The 22621-nt window shown below is 43.9% G+C and overlaps 1 protein-coding gene across 2 annotated transcripts in view; it reads right to left on the bottom strand.

Annotated features, from left to right (window-relative positions):
* Positions 1 to 1350: 1350 nt before the first annotated feature.
* Positions 1351 to 22621, bottom strand: part of BACH2 (BTB domain and CNC homolog 2) — a 139480-nt gene continuing 118209 nt past the window's right edge. For both annotated transcript variants that reach the window (XM_033512871.1, XM_033512872.1), the window contains exons 5-7: positions 16959 to 18503; positions 7603 to 7809; positions 1351 to 4375 (exon numbers count right to left, since the gene is read on the bottom strand). In XM_033512871.1, coding sequence (XP_033368762.1) covers positions 3896 to 4375; positions 7603 to 7809; positions 16959 to 18503 — 2232 coding nt within the window. In that variant the 3' untranslated portion in view covers positions 1351 to 3895. The remainder of the gene's footprint in view (positions 4376 to 7602; positions 7810 to 16958; positions 18504 to 22621) is intronic.

Below are 22621 nucleotides of genomic sequence, written 5' to 3'. Positions count from 1 at the left end.
AAGCAGCATATACCCTTAGAAAGACATTTAATAAATTACTTGTACAATATATAAAATAATAGTTTTATACTGCAGCATCAAACTCTTGACGCCTGAGTCATCATGTTAGGAAGTCAGTGATAAATACTGGGATCTCCTGATAACACAGCCAACATTTTTGCTTTTGTTTTGCTTGTTTTCTGTTTTGTTTTCACTCTTTTTTTTTTTTTTTTTAATTATTTTTTCACTACCTTTTTGTTCCAGAATCAGCTTGCAATGAGCTTTAATTGTGTTCAAGGCACCCCCAGAGAACGCAGAGAAACAAACACATTATATAGTGTAGTACTCACCTGACAAAGCATAACAAGCCTAAATGAAATGAGGTTTCCTGGCAATACAAGTATAGCAATGGCAGAGGAAAAGGAGGACTAGATACAGACTGGACAGGGCTCCAAGGACTCACGTGCCCATGGGAGCAGAGCAGTGCTCAGTGGGGAGATGGGGGTCTCACCATGCCATTCCCAAGCAACGCCCAGCAGGAGAGATGCTGCATGTATCCCTCTTTGACAAATGCAAAGAGATTCTTAAGATCACAGTGACCACTGGCCAAACTCTAAGAATTCTGCAGTCAGACTATTTTTTCCGCTCTTTCCAATGATATTTTGTGGTCATTTGGTTTGACCTCGTGAGACGAGAATGGTTGGGTATGTAAACTGATGTCCAGGTCTGAAACTAGTTCTCCCAGTATCTTCCTTTAACGTTAGCCCAGTAACTGCTTTGAAAGCCACATGGTTCAAAATAGCAAAAAAAACCTCAAAACAAATTAGAAACAAAAAACAACCACCACCACCACCAAAAAAACCCCACTGAAAAACCATGATACAAGTAAATATAGGAAGCAATGACACAAGATCAGCCACTTCTAATGGGAAAGAATGAAATCAAACATCCAGAAAAGCTTGCAGGGGAGGGAAAGAGAGAGACGAGAGAAAGGTTGAGGAAGAGACACTTATTTGAGCAGTGGTTTTAAATGTCAGTTCCCAAGGTAGAGGAAATCAAGAGACCCAGCACCAGTATGAGGCCAGGTCAAACCTAAGAGCTGCAGCGCAATGGGTTGTGTGGGTGGGTTTTTTAAACCGTTGGAATGAGGTCAAGAGTACCAGTTGCACATGAGTTGTTAGTAGAGTAAATCTTCATGTCAGGAAGCAAGTTAAAACTTGGTTTTATACTCATAAAACATTCTATCTATTAATATATATAGGAGGTCACTTAAAAATAAAAAAAGGCAACAGAAAAACATCTTTAAAATACTGTGTCAGTTGACCCTTCCCCTCCCTCCCGCCCCTAACTCCACCCCCCTGCCCCCCCCCAAGTAGCTATGACTCTATAATGTGATTCACATTTAGTTTTAAATTCTAGCTTTCACCATGGTCTCATAGAAACAAAACTTCTCTGCGAAGCACAGAACTGCTTTGCAACGTCAACAAATTCAAAGGAAAATCAAATCCCACCTCCCCGCCAAAGAGCTTCTCAGTGAAGTTACCTGCAAAGGATGGTTGGGAGGGGGTTCAGATATTTTTAGGTTAAGCTCTTTTAAAAAGAAAGGACAACTCCTCCCCCTTTTTCAACCGTGTGAACTAGGAGTTTATGGCATTTGTATATTTTTTAACATTTAAAGGTAAGGATTTTGTACAGTAATGATTAATACTTAAACATAAATATTCTCCTACATTATATACTAGTTTTTCTTTGTACATGCGGGGAAAAAAAGTATTTTCAACAAACATGGCACATGCTATATGCATTTCCTCCTCAGCAGCTTGGCTACAATTACAATAGTTTGCATGAGGAGGATAAAAGCAAGACTTTGTGGCGAGTGGGCGACAGTCCATGAGCACAGTCTGAAGATGGAAGAAAGTGGAGAGAGGGAGCTGATTCCTCCTCCAGGGTTCGAGATGCTGATCTACTTGAGTGCCTCAAAAAACCACCAGCGCACACCTCTAGTGTAAACGTTAGCACAGAAGACCACATTATCACTTAGTGCTTCTGAGAAGCTGCTTCCCCACACTTTTTTTTTTTTTTTAAACAGGTGTGAACAGCTGGTCATTTTTTTTCAGCGAGAACAAACAATATCAGCCAATAAAGCACATGACAGTTGTCGTCGATAAAGCCACACAACCTGGCACACATAGGGCAAAGAACCACAAAATAAAAACTCAGTACACTTAGAATAGTAATAATTATTAAAAAAGCATTAGGAGGTTGTTCTTCTGTCTACACTGTACATACAGATGTTATGCTTGGAAAGCTGCTGTCTCACACAGTCATAACATGAGTCAACATTAAGATACAAGTCCAATACAGTTACAACTAAGCCAATTCACTGAGTAGTCTCCTTTGAGACAGCGCTCTTTTAGCTGCAGTTTGTGCTGAGGGCAATGCTGCAGGATGAGAGGATCCTGGAACACAACAATTTGATGGGTAAGTGACCAAATCGGGTGTTGGCAAACGTATGTTTTGCTCTCAGAGGATACAGTGCTAGCTGGACTTCCGTAAGGAAGCCAAAGTCAACAACTAGGGGTATGATCCTGCAACCCTGCCTACCTAGGCAGGGTCACTGACTTCACCAGACCCACCTCTGCAACTTGGGTCTGGTGGGGAGAACAGGTAACATCTGAGGACAGCTGAGGTCAGGCTCTGGGGACTAGCCGGAGCAGCAGTTGCTTCCATGAGTAAAGGATGCAGAGTGGGGCTGGAGAAAAGCCCCCAAGTATATTGACATGATCTCTGTCTGCTTTACTTCGTGGAACATTTGATGAATTGATCCAGTTGTCAAATACACTTTTCTCTAAAGAGTGAAATATACTTTCCCCTATAAGACTCCAAAAGCATCATTAACAGCACTTAAACTTGGTTTGTGAAACAGAAAGAAGTCTAAATATAAAAATAATTCAAGCAGATTCTCTTTACAAATTGTATAGTGAATTCAGTATTTGGCAAGACCGTTTTTACTACATAATGAGCTCCTGAGTGTTTGTCTATTAGATAAAAATTTTCTATTTCCTTTAAGCCATAAAGCAAAGAAAACCATATACTCAAGTTATTCTGAAGTCGTGACTTCATTTATGAAAAGAGGTTTGACCAGAAACTCAGTGCAAGTGGCAAAGTTGACCATTACTGTACAGTATCTGCAAGAAAATAAAATAACTCCACATTGCTCAAGTGGCACGAAATGGCTGTGCCAAAAAAATTGTCTATAATAAAATCTCAAATAAGTTTCAGACATTAAAGTTTTATAAATAAGTACAAATTGAATGCTATTGCTGAACTGCGAACTGAGGAAAAAATTACCGTGTAACAAGTTACCAAACTAGTTCTAGCATCAAAGACAAAAAGGAATGTTGGAACTTGTTTGTACAATAGAAATGAAAGCTTCCAGTTTGTAGGATGAGAAAAATTGAGGCATGCAGGGATTCTTGCATATGGATATATATATTTTATATATATTATATATAATATGTACAGTTTAGCTATAAAACTTTGATGTGTAAAGAAGCTGTCTTCAATGAAAAATTGAACATTCAGAGGAAATTCCTGAGTTAGGGTTTTGTGACATGGGCCACTGAGAAAAAAGCTGCGGTTGGGTCCTCAGAGGTGTTATGTCCATCCCTGTTAAGATTGAAATCAACATACAAAAACAGACAGTGTTGCCACTGCTTCGTTCCCTGCCTGAGCAAGGGATAGCACCATTGTGAAGAGAACTCCTGCTTGTAGAGAGGAGGGAATACTTAAAAACAGTATTGCTGCTAAGACCACTGTAGTGTGCACCAAATACGTTCTTCTAGACAACAAATGAACACTGCCACTGGCTGACTGAAGAACACCTGACCAGGTGTAACGTTAAGGTTACGAGTCACTAGGTGTAATCTTTCCTAGGTTGTTCATCTGTTGTACATTTATCAGTCATTTCCTGACAGAAGTCTACCGTGACCGTTTGGCTGCTCTGCTCTGCTGGAAGCTCTCTCTCGGGGTAAGTACCTGCGTCGGCCCCATCCAATCCCGCGCCAGCCGAACAATTTTCCGAGATGTTGTTGGGCAGCCAGGGTGCTCCCAGCTGCACTGAGCCTTGCTCTGAGCAGCACTGCATGCTCTCCCCGACGCACTGGGAGGTCCCCAGGCTCTGCTCCACACCAGCTGGGGTGGGGCTGATGGTGGTGACCGGCTGTAGATCCATGGGTCTGAGAACGGGGCAGTATCGGTGGAGAGCTTGGATCTGTTCCGGGCTCTGCATGTCTCTACACACTTCTTGAGAAAGACACGAGAAGTTGTCTAACAATTCTCCCATGCTTGCCTTCAGCTGGTTCCTTTCTGAGAGCAATTTCTCTTTCTCACACACCTGAAAAAGAAAGAAGGCATCTTAGGCTGAGGAAGGGACATCCACTGCCTGCTCGCTTTGGGCATGTATGCAGCAGTACCCAAGAACACCAACATGTCACACCTGTTTTCATGTGGCCAGAGGAAAAGTCACAAAGACATCAAGTATTTGATCACCATGGCCTGTGTGAACAGTAGTTTGGGAAACATCTTGAGAAAAACGTTTCAACTGGAAGAGGATGGAATTCCAAGTTACTCCCACAGAACTGTTCCCTTTATAAACTAAGGCTGCCTGACAGATACAAAAGGACTCTAAACAAAACATTTTGAGTGAGATGTGCCATTTCCCATCTAATCAGCAAGAAACCAGGTTAATTCCTGAAGTGAGGATAAACTCCTGATGTCCAGTTCACCTTTGATCTGTCAGGTTGGTTGCTTAGGCTGGGTGCACCCCCTGGAGCTCCGTTAGCAGTGAGAGAGAGTGAGTTTATTCAGAAGAGAGGATCTAAGTGTGCTTTGTGGCCTGCACCATGGCTCGTTTTCTTATGTTCTGGGGCTTAATGGTTTGGGCTTGATCTAATACAGATATTTTTATGAACTCAGCCTAGGGTTTCATCTCTTAAAAACAGTGTTGACATAGTGTAGACTGACTGGGATGGTCCTGCAACTCCTTCTGTCTCAGACAGGTGGGCATACAGCTCGAGAGAGTAGATGAGATTTTGTAGAGTACCAGAACTATTTCCAGAGCTGAGCTGGCCTCAAAAGCAGCGCAGCCACGTATCTCACCTAGTAACACTGCTAAACCCAAGATGTCTCAGCATCTGAGGTGTGAAAGCTCCACAACTCAGATAATCCAACTCTGGGTGGTTGTTGACAGCTGATAGTATTGCCCTGGGTCCAGAGCCCACACTGGAAGCATACAGCTGTGTGAATGCGAAAGAGAGCAGTGCACATGAAAAGAACTAACTACTAAAATATTGATAAATCTATCAAGAAAGCATAAAAATAATAAAAAAATAAACAGATGCTCAAGTACATCTTGAGATGATGAATTATGGAGGAGAATATGCTGCGAGTTTGCAGGGAAAAAAGGGAATGTGAGTGGGTAGATGAATGAGAGAAAGCAGGCAAAAAAAAATTACCTATCAAACTCTGAGGATACAACCATTTCACTCACTGTCTGCTGTGAAACCATCTGTGTCAAGAAGATGGGTGACTTACAGTAAGTAACTACAGGGGGGAAAGGGGTCTTTCATAAAAAAGACCCAGCCAAGTAAAAAACCCTTAAACCACAGCACCATTATGTGATCATGAGACTGGAAACTGCTGATCACTAAGTGGACAGAAGACAACAAAGGAATTTCCAGTGGTCATGTTTTGTGTGCTTATTCTTTTCCCTGTCCCTGCCTTCCAGCTCAGGGGGCTGGGTACCCAGAGAGCAACCAGTCTTACTATTGAGTAAGACTGAGGCAAAGAAGGCATTAAGTACCTCAGCTTTTCCTCCTTCCTTTTGCTATGGTTTTCCTGCATTCAATAAAGGATGGAGATTCTCCTTGGCCTTCCTTTTGTTGCTTGTCTAAAAGTTGCTTGTCTAAAAACATTTTTTACTGTCATATACAGCAGTAGCCAGATTAAGTTCTAATTGGACTTTCACCCTTCTAGTTTTCTCCCTGCATAACTTCATGATATCCTTGTAGTACTCCTGAGTTGCTGCCCCTTCTTCCAAAGATAATAATTTAATTTTTTCCCTTGAGTTCCAGCCAAAACTCTATTCAGCCAGGGTGGTCTTCTCCAGTGTTTCATATTTTGGCACATGGGATCAGCCTGCTCCTGAGACTGCATTTACTTCTTGAAGAATGTCCAGCCTTCCCGGACTCCTCTGCCCTTCAGTACCGCCTTCTAAGAGATTTTCCCTGCCAGTCTTCTAAACAGGCCAAAGTCTGCATTCTGGAAGTCCAAAGTGGCAGTTCTGCTGACCCTCCTACTTAGTTCTTCAGCAACCAAAAACTCCACCATTTTGTGATCACTATGCCCAAGAAGGCATCCAGCTATCACTTCACCACTTGCCCTTCACTTCTTGCAAACAGGCCCAGTGGGGTGACTCCCCTACTTGGCTCACTCATTGCATATTGCCACATATTCAAGTCCCCCTTTGATAAACAGAAATGTCAACTTTTTTTTCAGAAGAATCCTGCAGCTCAAATTGTTTTTGATTCCTCAAAATGAGCAGGGATCAAGCGCCCAAGGCCACTCATATGCCTTTCATTCATTCCCCTGAGATGCATGTTTGTGCCGCGGAGAGGACTTAAAATTTTTATTTTGTCTATCTACAGTTTACTACATCAGACAATAACGGCAATGTCACAGGATTGCATGAAACCAATTAACTCAATCTAATTTTCAAGTGAAGGCTACAGGTATAATGCTGAATCATCCCTGCTGCTAGTCCAGCTCTCAGAGTGTGGCTCCTGAGGCTATGGAGAGACAGGAACTCCTCCCCATCACCAGCTCAGTGCAGAAAGACAGGCACGTGGAGCTAAGACTGGACCTGCTTCTTCTGACAACCTGATGAGGACCCATCTACTCTTTCACTGTGCAGAACCTCTGACTCACCCTGTACACACTGTGCATTATACTCAGTGCAGGAAGCAGTTGCTCACTATTTTGTTTATCTTTGTTGTGTTGTTTGTTTTGCATCAGCGGCGCACTACTCTGAACAATGTTTTGATTTTTCTTTTTTTTTCCCCCCAGGGCTTCAGCAGCACAGCATCTGAAGGCTTCACAAGCCTTGATGATTTAAGCTTCCCAACCAGCTTGTGAGGTCAGTGTCACCTCCATGGTACAGACGGGAAGCAGACAGGCACAGGCAGCGAGTAACCCGAAGTTGTGTGGCTTTCTGCCATTTGTGAGGTGATGGTAACTCAGCTTCTTCCAACAGATCCCTGCCTCTTTCACACTATGTTTCCTACGGCTTGAGCAGAGAACAAAGCAAAATGATGCACAACAAACCCCACCTGAGGTGTCTGTACCACGACTGAAAGTGAGAGGAATTTTCTGAGCAGCCACTTGGCCTCACTCCAGTCACCTCACTCCCTTACATTATAATGTGTCGGCACTGTCTGCTGTGCACTGTGTTCATGAATGTACAAACTGACTGAACCTGCTGAAGTCTGCACTGGAGTTGCTGTTGGTGCCCTGCAGGCTACAGTGTGAGGGTGAGCTGGACTGCGGTGAGGGCATGGAACTCACCAACTTGCGGATTTCACATTCGAGGTTCTGAATACAGTCCAGTTTCCTCTTGCGGCAGCGCTGAGCTGCAATCCGGTTCTTGCTGCGTCGGCGGACATCGTGGATGAACTCGAGCTGCTCTGAGGTTAGCTTGTGCATCTTTATCATCATCTGGAAATCATTCCTTGGAAGATCTGTGATTTGATCAACAGGAAAAGGAAGTTTCACCTAAAACAAAGAAACACAAGACAAGAGCAAAGAGTCATATTTTACTTGCTCAATGCAAGCTGAACAGTGAGTGGAAGGACGATTATCTTTGCTGCCACCCCCTCAATAAACAACAAACCAAGTTTTACACTGAGCAAGTTCTTCCCTTGTGGCACACTGTGGAGGTCCAGATGGTAAGGATAAGATGATAATTGTACTTAAGTCAGGAACACATATGAATCCCAGATAAAAATGCCATCTTTCTACAAAGCCTTAATAAATGATCACATTGCATTAAAAAAAGGTTCTGTCCACTAAGAGACATGGCCTTTTGGAAAAGGCCTCTCTGCCATTAAATTCAAACTAGTTTCATGGAAGGGGCCATTACCACAGCAGGAAACGTGTCTCTGCTTGGACTGCAGGACTGAAAGTTTGATTAAGTATGAGGTTAAAAATACAACCTGACACCTCAAGTGGATGAAAAATACTGTATTGCAATTAGGAAAGGTCACCTAATCAGCATTTCAACTGAACAGTACACTAGGTAAGAAGAAAGGGTCAGAGGAGTTTGATGCAACATATTCTATCCTGCTAAAATATATACATTTAAAAATAAACCTATATGTGTTGACACTCTAATATTCTTGCAGATTAAATAGCACTGAAATTGTATTTCTTGAAAAGGTCAGGCTCTGACTTCAAGAATCTTAGCAATTATGCATTAAAGCAGAGAAAAACACAAAGCTCCCATAAGTCTGAAGCAATGAACACACTGTCAAAAGCTGGAGAATAGGAGATGTGCAGAAAGTCTTCTAGATTTTTTGCCCAAAATCTATCAGCTTGCTCAAATCAAAGTAAGCGCCTGTCCTTAGAAACCTTGCTTCACTTAGAGCCTCGGACTGAAAACTATCAAAAAACTGATGTTCCTCAGCCAGCTGTTGTATTTGGTGGCCAAATAAGAATCAGCTGACAAAGCTGAAGGAGATGCAGAGTAGTTCGACTGACCCCTTCTTTTTTTGAGTCATACCCACACTGCCCAAAAGATGGCAGTAAATATTTATGTTTCTGCTCCTTTTCGGTACAATCGAACATCTGGAACAGGGAGACTATTCTGCACACAGGCTGTCAAAGAAGGTAAGTTACTCCAGCCAAATGAAAGATATGGGTTGAATACATTCTTTTGATATTTAAAACATGGTTTGTCTTCAAATGGTGCACTTAAAAATTATTTGGAAATAAAGAAAGTAACAACACGGATTATAAATTATCTTTTTCAGGGAGCTGAGTTGTTCAAGCAGAACAGTTTGCTGAGGACACTCATACACCAACACACAGCCGTGGCCTCTGGTATTGACAGTCATGGACCCTCACCAGGCACCTGAACCTGCCAGTAACCAGCTCCTCACCTTGTTTATGGGTGTTCTTGGGTGTTTTCTTGTACCTTTCTAACATTGCTCTGCGCACCACCAAGCCTGGGGTATGTGAAGTTCTTGTGCCAACACCTACCGCATTCTGTCAGATGGCTTCATGCCCTGAACATTCATTCATGCTCCTTTGCCCCACATGTCCAGGCACTGCCTCGAAACACACTGCTTGACAGGTCAATTTAAAGCAGCAAGGAATGCCAAACACTGCCCAAACCCTCCCAAATTCTTGCTTGTACACACAAAGGCTGACCTTAGGCACAGTAATGTGAACTACCTTGCTTACAGACTGCCAGTTAATGACATGAAACCTGTTTGATTTCCCTTCCTGAACCTTTGGATGGTCAACATAAACTCAATGTCACCTGCTTTTCTCTCAAGCTTTTAACCAGGGTCTGAAAATGAAAACAGCCAGTGCTTTCCTCTGAAAGACAACACAGTTTCACTGCAAAACCAGCCCTTTCATGTTCACAGTTTTTCCTTATTTTCTTACGACCAAAACGGAAAGCAATGTTGACTTTATTTCTCCCTACCTCTACCTTTCAAAACATATTTACTTGCAAGGGGATGTGCTTGCAGCTGGAATAGGAATGAAAGAGAAGCAATTTAAATATGTCAGGTAGAAGTTGCTGAAGGAAAATGGGAAAATAAATAAAAACAGATTCATAAAAAAAAAAGAATGGGATTGAAAATAAAATCATGTACACAGCAGACCAGAGACTGCTATCAGTAATCCCAGCATAATCCCACTCCTGTCACAGGCAGCACTGCACAGGATTAAAAATGTGAAAGGGAAAGTGGAAGTGAGTCAGACTCATTTCCTTCACCATTCACAGCATTTTTATTGCCTGTCTCCCTCTTCGAAATCAGCTGTCAACTGAAAAAAAAAAACAACCCAACCCACCAAGCTTTTGGCACGGACACAGTGAATAACTGCACCGGGGTGTTGCTGCAGTGAGAGGCTAAAGTGTTTTACATCTGCACAGGGCAAGACTCTCAGCTGCTATTTATCATAACAGAGTGGTGAGTCATTTTGCTAGAGCCTGCAACTGTGCAGTGGGTGGGATTCATCTGACTCACCCAGAGCTGCCTCAAATGATGGGTTGGGACTACCTAATGTCCCGGTCCCTTCAGATAGCAATGCTGCACGGCTGCTCCCTCCTTCTGGCTGCAGAAGGAGTGGGCTTAAGACTCAGAAAAGATTCTGCATCTTACAATATCCATAGGAGGAGAGAGAAACCCTACTTGAGGTGTCTGAGAAAGACAGTCAACCTTTTCTAAGATATGAAAGAAAAACCCAACGAGTATGCTTTCTTGTAAAGTTTTCTTTCTAATTACTATTATTTTTTTGGTTCAAACTGTTTCAAATTAAAAATGTAAGTGGGATCCCTGCTCCTTCCAGGAGTTACTCCAGCAAGAGCTAACCTCACAGAGCTCCAATATTTTCCCTTATCAGCACAATTACTCTTTCCCTGCATTTTTTACACCAGCAGCACAAGCTTGCTTTCCACCACACAACAAATAAACTGGCATCTTCTATGACTACTGCAGACTCTATTGTCCCAGCTCTGGCTGAGGACAGCCAATCCACCCTGGGGAAAAGGGAAACCTGGTTAGGATTTTGTGGCGTTTCCCACCTCTTATTAGCATTAGGATGCCAGTATAAATGTCAATGCTTTCAGAGGCTAAGTCAGAGCAGTGATGTAGACAGAGACGGAGAGTGACTGACTCAGCACATGCAAGGCCCATATATAACCAATTAATTCCTTCAAGCTTCACTAGTTAGTGCCAGCTTGGTTCATATGCCAGTTACTGCTGCTCTGCTCATCTATTGTATTAGTTACTGCTGCTGCTTTTTCCCTCTCTTTTTTATCTGGAATAAAGGAAAGGACCTGTATTCACTCACATAAAAATATAAATGTCAACTCTTGGGAATTTCTTTATCCTATGAGTAACTTTAGCTTTTTTATTCTTTATTTCTTTGTATCTTAATTAAGACATCATCTCACCCTAGCCAAGTGCTAGTAAAGGCAATGAACTTCCCAACTCCCACTTTAATATCACAGTAACTAAAAGAACAAATATATTATCCATAACAAAAAGCAATCATTACGTAGTGGGTATTGGAAGGTGGAACTCATTGTACCAGTTGGTCAGTTGCTACAGAGCTGTAAGAAAAAACCTGCTGCTTTAGTGCCCTCAAATCCTCTGATAGTTAAACTTGCTGACTCCTTGGAAGGCTCTCAGGACCCACCCAAGCAATCCACCCCAGTGGCTCAATCATATCAATGCCCTTTTTTTAATACAGAAATGGATACTTGGCTTCACACAAAAGAGCCCAAGACATTAATGCTGTGTTTCCAGGACAGGAGCTGAGGTATGTTCACCTGTGTTAGTGGCTCAATTGTCTACAGGGTATTTCAGGCATCACTTGTGGTCCTACAGACAAGAGACTTATTCCTGTCCTGATTTCACCTGGACAGAGGTTATCTAAGAAGCACAAAGGTAATGGACCATACTTTGTGTAAAGGGTAGCCAAGATGCGTTTCCTCACCCTGCCATCTACTGGCACAGGTAATGCCTTTGAAACACCTCCTTTTTCCAGGTGTCCACTACACCAAAATGGGAGAGGACTGCAAAAGAGGAATGATGAACCCAGGCAGTGAAGATCTACCATTGTGCCAAAAAACCAGGCTCTAAATTGTCCTACTTCAGATCAGCAGGTTCCACTGCAGACAGTGTTCCACAAGACAACTGATGGCCCCATAGTGGCATGGGGTCAACTCCAGCCTCACCCTGTGTGGCCCATCTGAGGTGTTTGAGTCAGCAAATGCTGCCTGAGAGAGAGCACTGTGGACTAGGGCTGTAGACCTAGTGGAGTGGGTAACCTTTTGGTTTGCCACCTGCCTCACAGAAGTGGGGGACCAAACCAATCCCATGGCTGAGTGCTTTAACCCAGCAATCAGGAGACACGGATGGTATCCTTTAGCCCATGACTTGGACTTGTATTCAGAACACACACTGCTGGTGCTTAGAATGTTGGGCTGACCTCTTCCTATTCACTGCTTGCAGTGTCCCCAGCTTTCAGCCCTTCAAAGGGCACAACAGTGTGATACTCCTGCCATGCTTCTCTGAGACCAGGGATAGCACAGAACACAGACAGAAGCCACAGGTGCACTTAAGAATGGAAGATCAGGCAGTGTAATGAGAGGAGATAAAGTACAGTATTTGTCTGAAAGACTTGCTTTTGCAGCTCAAGAACTAGAGTCCTTCAAGAGCTTGTGCAAGGTCTTCAGATCAGGGTATAAAATATTGGTTGTGGGGCACCACAAAATAATACAATATTTAAAAGGACCCTCCTGAAATTTCAAACTCTCAGTCTTGCTGTAATTCAGCAATTTTTTGCTACCAGTATGGAGACCATTCCTACTGAAGAGAGGAAAGAAAACAAAACTCCCACAAAGTTTATCTTACAGGACTGATGTTTGACAAGACACCATTTAAACAGACATTGAGAAACAATTCCCAGTGCTCTGCTGATGCCATCCTAATCAGGAGAACATCTACCAGAAAACAATCTGGAGACTAATTTCTCTGATTTTCAAATTTGCAAACCTAGAAAAATCAGGAAAGCTGGATTTACTGATCACCAGATTCTGGGGAGGTACCACATACCCACAGCAAGTGAAAACCCTCATGTGCACTTTTCTTGGTTGCCCTTCTTTCCACGTAACATTCTTCACTGAGTAGAAACATTAAGCAGTGAAGCAGTCTCAGATTAGGTAATTCAGCATAATTACAGTAGATTTGTGGTAGAGCAACTTTGGTTTACTCCTCTTTTCTGGGGCTTTGACTTGCAGTACTTTGCTAAGCACCAGCAGATGAACAGAGTGTCTGCTTGTCACTTAACATGGACGGGTTTCGACTCTTGCTGAAAGTTATTTACCTACAATATCCTCAAAGGTCTAATTGCATTAGCTTTCCCTTTATGAAAATTTCCTTTGAAAAGTGAGTCACTAACCCAGGCGGGAAATTCTTTTGAAATACAGATGAAAAGACATTGAATGCAATTCTCTAGATAGTAATAGTTCCTGGAAAACTCCACCTCTTACCTCCTCTTACCCTTGTTTATTTTTTTCCTCAGAAAACTCACTTATCAAATTAGACTGAGCTGAAATGTCTTTTTAACTGGTTTAGTAGTACAATATCTTTTACAAATTTTCTAGCTGATAAAAACTCTTATGTACTTGCTGAAGAAAAGGAATACCAAGAAAAGTAGGTAGTGCAGAAGTTTCTGCTCCTAAGTAGGTTAACAGATTGACAGACTACTTCCTTCTCAACAATTCATTATGTCAGGGCTTATTGTTTTGTTGTTGCTATTTTAAGCAGGATTGTCAGAACCTGCCTGTAAGCACTGAGCTTTAAGTCTTCTCTCTAGTATTATAGCTTAGCAATTGATTTTTCACAACCCGTGGAGGCCTGAGAGAGCTGAGTGAAAAGAGCAACACAGACTATTAAATATTGCTGTGAAGTCCCAATAGCTCAAGTAACAGCCCTGTTCCTGCAACTTTGTACCATGGGTACACCCAACATTGCACTTGCTGCTTCTGTCAGGAAGCCTTGACAAAGGGAGATTGTAGAAGAGTCTTGGTGGCTCCAGGAAGCGAAGCAGTAAGCAAGGACATCCTGGAGAAGATTTACCAGTGGTGTTCCAAGGACTTCCACCTCCTCTGACAGTTGTGACTGCCATCTGCACCCCCAATAAAATGGAGGCTTGTCACAAGGCGGGGTCAGCTTCACCCACATGGCATCATGCTGAGCCCTAGCACCCCGCTTCTGTCACCAAACAACTTTGGCCATGTGCTCCCGAATGGCATCTGTCTGTGGGAAAGCTGAATGCCTGAAAAAAGCAGAGAAGCCTTTCACTGACTTCTCACACAGCAAATGATGTTTTGTGACATTAATTTTGGCAGCGACAGCAGTCTGGGAGCCAAATTAAGACCAACTAGGTCCAAATTCCAGGGGAACTGAGCAGCCCTGTGAGATAACTGGCGGTCAGAGTCCACCAGGCTTATTCGCGTCAGGCCATCCCACCCCAATGAAGAGCAGGAGAACCAGCGTGGCCACTCTCCAGAAGGGCAGGCATGTCACCCCCAGATATCTTATCAGGTGCTTTTTGAATAGAAGCCCAGAAAATACTGTGTGTTCTGATATGGAGGGGGAAAGGGACCCGTCTGTGAGGTCAGCAGGACAGGAAGGGCAAAGTGACTATTTCAGGAACGGAGAAAGATTCCCATGCAGCTTGCAGGGAGGTGAAGAACAGAAAGCTGTCCATTTCAGGCAGCTGTGAGTCTCTCCTGCTGCTTTAATCACAGCCAAACTGCTAAAAGCAGGTAGAGCAACTTATACAAGAACTTCCTGCTGCTGTTACATATTTTCTACTGTCTGATTTAAGATACCCTTTACTGAGGTTTCCACAGCAGCAGATCTTGCAGGATTGCAGGATACACACCCCAAGTCACTGTATTAATACAGTATTTAATGAGGCTGCAAAGTCTGTTCTTGTATTGGTAATAACCTTCAAAAGATCAATTTTAAACAAAATCTCTACCAAAGCACTGGTGTGATCTGTTTACCCTTGGCTTGTTCAGTTGCACTAGTGCAGTGCAACCTCACGAAGCATTAATTTCCATCACATTTTTACTGCCTAGCAGTCTTAATCAAAATACCGTGGGTTAAAAAAAAAAAAAAAAAAAAGCAGCATTATCAGCAGTCCCAGGGAGAAAACTTGCTCAGCACAGTTCAGAAAATCTTCCCCAGAGGAAACCAGCAGCAAAACCAGGAGTGGAGCACACCTTTCCTAGCACTGTCTCAGAGCCAGATGTCTGTCTGCCAGCACATCCAGACAGCCTCCTATAGCTGCCTGTTTGCTCCTTGCGTGTCCCTCTTCTCATCCATGGTCTCCTGCACATATTCACGAGCCTTTTTTCTAGGAAACCACCACCAGTCCCCTGTAACCTTCTAATTTCACTCTTCCAGGTTCATTTTTGCTGCAGCATATTTCCACACAATTAGGTAATTATGACAGCTAATTAATTATCAAACCTCAAAAGGCTAACCTCCACCCTCTGCGCTGCCTGATGCTGAGCAAGCAGCACACACGGGGGAAATGGATGGTCACTGGTCCCTGCTGCCCTCTGCCCCTTGCAAAGGCAGGACTTCACTGAGTAACCCACTACACAGAGCTGCTAAAAAACTCAGCTAAACAGAGCTGCTGTAGGCTTCCCAAATGAGACCTCCTGCACAGTATCCCAGACAGCCTCCCAAAGAGACTCCTCTCTCTTCTGCATTGTCCCCTACTTACAAAATGAGGACGAAGAACTGTCCTCTCAGAATCACTGATCCAGGATGACCAGGAATAAGGACACCAGAGGCTCCCCAGGCTCTTCAGCCCTTTCTTAAAGCTAAGCAGCCAACTAAAGGAAACACCCACATCTGTCTGAAAAATAAAGCCTGGGACGTAGTTGGAATGAAGACTGAGGGATAGAATAAAGTTCACTCTTTTCATCCCCACTCCCTAACTAAGTCCACATGGTTCTGAACTGGGTGCTCTTAGCACATGAACCCCCCAAAGTTGCACTTGTTGCTCCCCACACTGAAGCACAAGCTCTCAGTGGAGTTTCTCACCTTTACTAGAGGAACCTAATACGTGATTTCACCCAGATGTTCTCTAGGTCATGCAGATTTTTAATGAAACTGTGAATAAACATACAGTCTCTTCCACTTTCTGGGCTCCACAACACATCTCCTTGATTTAAGTCTGTCCACCAACTAGTGACTTCACACAGACAGTTTATTCGGTCATGGTTAGCCTGTTATCACTGCAGCATCTTCAGCTGGCCCATCTCTAGTTTTAGAGAGGGCCCCTCTTTCTCCTACCTCTATTGGGAGAACTATATGGAAATTGATGGCTTGCTCTTCAGCCTCAGATCATTCTCTTGCCATTCCTTTAACAATCCTGGAAAATTAAAGGAAAACTTCTCTCTGAAACCATTTGTGTCACGGCTGCTAGAGCTCGCCACCAAACAAAATGTCACAGGCAGGGAACATGTTCTCAAGTTGTCACATGATAGAGGCAAAACCCAGTACCTGAACGTACACACACACACACACACACACACACACACACACACACGAGTGCATGCAAAGATGACTTGAATGCCATTCCCACAGCACAGGGTGGCCAGCTATGCAATTGTTTGAGTAATTTCACACCTCTGCTGGCAACATGCAGCCTGGTTCTTCAAGCAGGCTGCCTGACCCTTGGTGTCAGGAAAGGCACAGCTTGAGGTTGCTCAAACACACCCACAGGAATATAAAGTGGAGCTGGAACCACATCAGTAAATTAAGAATAAGGGGCAGTGCTTTGTGCCATGGAAGTGGATGAGGGAGGGAGGAAGACAGGACATGCTGGCAGACTCCTAAGCACATCAATGCACTCTCATCACTCAGCAGTTTGCTGTTTTCCCATACCCAAATTTTTAGAAGTGCTGAACACCTCGGAGGTCAATCAGACCTCTTAATGTGAAGTCAACCATGTGTACTCAGCTGATCAGGGAATAACCAAAAGTTAACTCTTTGTCTCTATAAACAAAGAAAGTGCTGGGGAAATGCATTTGAGAGAAACGAGGACTGATTAATTGGGTCATAACAACTGTGATACATGTACTTATCTTAAATCCCTACCTCATGTCCTCTGTCTTGCACAGGACATGATTCACTGTCTGCTTCAGAGAATGACCCAGACTCATCGCTGGAGTTTGTTCCATAGGATGGCTCACATTTAATCTGGGCTCGGACCGGGTTGTACAATCCATCCCCCACCACGCCGGGCTCCTGGTGCTCGGGCGCCAGGAATCGGGGGCCTTGGGAGCAAGGGGAAGAGGAGAGCTCGCAAAGACGCAGGCTGCAGGGAGAGCCGCCGCTGCCGTCCTCTGCGTACGAGTAGGAAGAGCATGAGCTGGAGGTCCTGGTTCTGGTTTCCAGAGGAGGAGAGCGAGGGCAAACTTTAATTGGCACCGGACAGCTGGTGTTCGGCCGCATCCTTCCCGGCAAGTGATCAGCTGTCAGTCCGCTGTGCGAATAGGTCTGAGAGCTGGGGAGAGACTGGCTACTGCCAGCCCACAGACCCTTTGGCACAGTCTCAGTGAAGTCTTTGTCCAAGCTGCTCACACCAGAATACGAATGCACCGAAGTGTTTACTTGGTCACAAGCATTTGAAGAGAATATAACACTCCTCCTGTCCAGTTCCCCTTCTTGCTTACACAGAGTTTCAAAGCCGGGCCCCCTGAGTGGTGATCCCACTGTGAAGTTGGAAGCATCCTTCTGCATGGCATGGGACTGTCCATAGTTCCCTGTGAAAGGGACATAATCAGTTTTGTGGTCACCCTGAGTTGTCCCTTTTTCAAAAGGGCATGCTGGACTCCTGCCAAAGTGCTGTTGGGAAGTGCTGGGGAAGCCAACCAAATCTATGCTTTTTGTTCTGTTGAAGAAAGACCGCAAGCAAGAAGGAGAAGACCCGCTTTTTGGCCGGTCAACACAAGTGGGGCTTGGCTGTTTCCTGTCCATTTCAACATCCCCTTCTTTATCCCTGATGTCAGGTTCATCTCCAGACAGGCAAAGTGTGATGCTTTCTTCATCGTTCTCTTCATTCTGAGGCTCACTTTTTATCTGCCCCATAGCAAGTCCTGATTTGAGGCCATTTCCAGAGCTCTCTTCACTGAATGTGCTTGCAAAACCTGAGGTACTGATGTGTGATGTGTTGTAGACATTCTTGGTACAAGCAAGCTGGTATTTCTTGTATCTGGGGTACCGTGTTACTGCATCTTTATCCAAATTGTCCTTGCTATCTCTCAGTATGTCAGAGTCAGGCAGCATCCCTTCGCCTTTGTCTGCTCCAGCAACAGTGGTTTCAAAATTGAAGGGTTCTTGGTGCATCCTCTCCCTTGGGCAAGATATTTTTGACGTCTCCGATTCCATTGTCTCCTCCTCATCTCCATCGGAGTTCTCCTCATCGTGCATGCGCTGACAGGTGGTATCTTTTTTGCACAGGAACAGGCCATCTTCGTTGTTCAGCAGTTGTGTCTGAAGGAAGCTGAAGCAGGAGTCCTCCAGGTTGTGCATGCGCAGGAACTCAGCGCAGTGGATGACCTCCTGGATGTTTTCTCTGCTGAGTAACAGCTTAGCAGTGTAGGCGAACTGTAACAATGGACCAAATCCCCTGACAGTGACCTGCAAAAAGAGAGAGGGGAAATTGACAGCGTTACCATCAGCTCTTGCTACCATCCCAAGTCCTTCATCATGGGGTTAGATAAACTAACAGATCTGACATTCAGGAATAAATGCTGCACAGCACCAGGTGTTCTTCTCTCACACCAGCAAGGATGCTACATCCAGGAACAAGCACTGCTCCCTTTATGTTGCTCCTGTACCTCACTGTACAGATTGAACTGAGAACTATTTTTTCCAAGTATCTTGAAGCCCTATGAACTAAGTCTCTGCCCTAATAAAAGACTGACAAAACTAGCCTGGACACTGCTAAGTCTTACATGGATTTATGTTTAACTGTGCTACAGCACCCAACCATGAAAGCACCAATTAAATTTTGATTCTTCTGCTCTGATGGAAGGTCCAATGAACAGTGGTTTCAAGCTTAAGATCCCTCTTAAATCCAAAAAGTGTTTCGGGATGGAAACACTTAGTATTACAGCAAAATTCAACTGAAAGCATATTTCTGCCTCTTTCAAAAGCAAACAATTTCCTTTTTTTCTTCTCAATTTTTTTTTGCAAGCCATTGCTGAATACATAATAGGTAAGTACAGACTGCATAACTTTCCTCCATCCCATGGAGATTATTCCCCTCATACTGTTCCTGATTTTAGTGAGCCTGAGGTACAGCTAACAGAAAATAAATTAATATTTATAGTTCAAATGATAGAAATTATTCTGAGTCCCACCTCAATACTTAATTTCCCACCATTTTCTTTGTAGAAAGAGTAAAAACTGTTTCCAGGAGAGTGATCTCCAGTCAGCTGTTCCAGGTCTGACTTACACACTGCTACTCGTCTTGTTTTCTGTCCATACCATCTATGTTTTACATTAATATACCATAAATTTAAAAATTCACACTTCCCCCCCACACTTTTTTACAGTTGTATCTTTACATACAGCTATCAAATAAATTGCTAAGCCACACAGCAAACAACAGGTAGCGTCTATTTATGATAAAAACACTTTGACTGCTACTAACTTCTGTTACATTTTTTTCTCCCAGTGGGTATGAAACAAAGGGACTGGAAAAATTATTCTTAATGAAGCAGCAGGAGGCTGCTTCAGAACCACAACTAACCATCAAGGATCAAGGTTTCTGCACAAGATAATTCAGTGGTTTGGCCACAACGATGAGATTTGGAAGACCACAACTCAATTTCCCATTGCACCAACCACCTACTACATGACCCTGGTAAGTCCCTTCAGTCTCAGTTCACTGAGACACCTTGCCTTTCTTGCAAGTAGTACTCATTTATCTGAGTTCCCTGTGTTCTGCATACCAGGCAAAGGCCTCTAGATTGGATTCAGCACAGCCAACACCTGCATGCCTGTGTGAGGTTGGGATGCACAGCCTGAAACCCCCTCTGGATGCAGATATCCCTGGTAGGCATCCCCAGCACTGTTTCTTCTTCTAAAACAAACAAGAAGAGGAAGCACTGCGGTCTGCTCTTTTTTTTTTTTTTTGCGAAATAGCCTAAAGACAGAAGGGGAACCTAGAAAGTAGGAGACCAAGTTCCTTCCCCAGGCTGTGAGAATTGCAACTCTCATTTCCCAGCTCCTCAGAAGGGTATATTTGGGATGGTATGGGATACCCTGAAGGTGAGTTGCTTTTTACTATTCTTCCAACTGAATTAATGCCACCGAGCAAAGAAGCTGCTCAAAAGGCTGGTAAGCCATCAGGCCATGAATTTCCAAAGGTCTAATTTGTGACTGGAGTGTATCTGAGTGAATAATTTGGTTCATCTCAATGAAAAGCCTATAAAGCCCTATACTGCCTCAGGACCAGTGGTAGAGTTCACAGATTTTTATAGAAAATCCTGACTTCCTGAAACAAGCCCTTGTTATTCATAGATTTGTACTTATGATGGCAGATTATGAAGACACCACAAGCGGTGCAGATTTTGATGGGGAGAAAAATATTTTAAAACACCTCTAAAATTGCTCCCAATAGCTATTCCATCCATAGTATTACCGCTCTATCTGCTATTTTAAGAAGCAGTGCATTTTCATGCACATACTTACACACTTGCACATTCCTGTTTTACAATATGCCTCTGGTACAGAATTGCCAAGATTTACAGCTGGCTATTAAACCAATCTCTGCTTTATCAGTGTTACACTTTCTGCCTATTTGTTAGATTATCAGCTCACTAAAGGCCTATCTGCATTTTATCTATGCAGCATGATTAACAAAATTGCTCGGGAACTTAATGAGCTACTTGCAGGCTGATGGTAAGATCTTCAGTGGGGGGGGCTTACATATTGCTGCATATCTTGTAAGCTCGGCAGCAGCGTAGGTCTGCAGGGACTCTGGAGCACAAACACAGCTCTCCTGGCAGTGGTGTCACTCGGCCACTAGGTGGAATGGCTGGAAAGCAAATTAAAATAATTTTCTGTGCTGGGCAAGGGTTTCACCTGCCTGCCTGCCGCCCCAGCACAGGCACTCCGCACAGCCTCAGGCTGACTCACACAACCCCACAGCAAGGCTGTCTCCCACGCTGACACAGCCTTTTGCTCCAGGTAAATCACCACGATAACAAACAGCAGCAAGGCAGCTGCTGGAGCTGCTCTGCGCTGGATGTGTCGGAAGCAGAGCATGAGACTGCTGTGGGCTCCCCACGGTGCCCAGCAGACACCTCATGTGAAGGATGATGAAAACTCCGAGCAAATGTGTGCCTTGACTTCCTTTGGAGGTATTACCCAGTGACACAACCTTCACTCTCACAATCTTCAGATCCAAAGGGGGTAAGTTTCTTTTCAAGCACCCGGCGCTTGTCATTGCCCTCAGGCAGAAATCTCTCTAGTGCCAATTCTTGAAACTGCACAAACAATAACTTTGGAAACAAACGGGTGCAAAGCTTGCTGCCAAGTGTGAAAGCCAGCGCAAGCTCTGCCGCCTGAAGCTGTCTAAATATTGATTCGGCTCCCATGGCAGGTTCCCTGCCTCGGCCCCACCAGTTTTGGGACTGCTTGCATCTGATGCATTCTGGCAGGAAGGCTGGAATCGAGCCACTGGAGCGTGACTATGAACACCACACATTGGGAATGAAAAGGCTTTGAATGTACTACCACACAGGCATTTCTCTAGGAAGAGATAAGGACAGTCTTTTAAAATTATTTGATTTGACTGATGCATCCCAGTGAAAAAAGTTAGTGAAAACACGTTGACCTACGCTTGCAGAAGGAAAGAGATAATTTCTCTGCTACAACAGTCTTCATTTACACGTGAGAGAGACCTTTGTTGGATGGGTAAAACCCATGCCAGCAACAATCCCAGGGGTTGTTTTTCTCGATTGGAAATAAGATGTCCAAGACTTGTTTGCTTTTAAACCTTATTTGCTGTGTAAATTAATGTTTAAGCAGGAAGGTCAGTTTGTAGGAACCTCCACCGGGCACCCTGTCCAAGCTCATATACCAAGTCACTACTTCCCTGCCTTTCAATCCTTTGCCTTATTCCAATTTCTACCCATTTCTATTGTTTAAATGGAATTGTCTGGCTACTAGAAAACCAGGCAGAGAAAAGGTAAAGCATACATATAAAACAACAATGCTCACACAGAGAGAAAAGCAAAGATCCTAGCTTCTTGGAGGCTTGCTTTCTTTCCCGTATGTTTCAAAGCAGGGTATGAGAGGGCTTCTCCTGTGTGCTTGGAACATGTCAAACAGCCCACCAAGACTAATGATAAAGCACTTTATTTGTCTTGCTTCTGCTCCCAGCTGGTCTTGTATGCATTAAAACCCCTCTAGTGCACAGAGGACACAGGTAGTGCAGCCCTGCCTAAGGTACCTGGCACATCTCCCTGCCCTACAGCGATCCAAGAGACCGAGCCCACATGCAGCTCCTGCCTCTGCTAAGCTGCCACTGGTACACTGAGCTCAGTGTGCAGTAGGGAGGTCTGTGTCAATTCAGCGTTGTGGCAACAAGAAGCCTGACCACTGTCAAGGTGAGAGAAAACAACTTCTCCTGCTCTTTATCTGCCTCTTGTCTTTCAGACTGAGCTAGCTGAGCTGGGGGACGTGCTTTGTATGGCCATGCCCTTGTGAGTGTGTGCTATTGAGGAACAGGCTGGAAACAATGC

This window comes from Parus major, chromosome 3 (genome assembly GCF_001522545.3).
Source record: "Parus major isolate Abel chromosome 3, Parus_major1.1, whole genome shotgun sequence".
NCBI classification, from domain to species: Eukaryota; Metazoa; Chordata; class Aves; order Passeriformes; family Paridae; genus Parus; species Parus major.
This window is presented reverse-complemented; position numbering and strand designations above follow the sequence as displayed.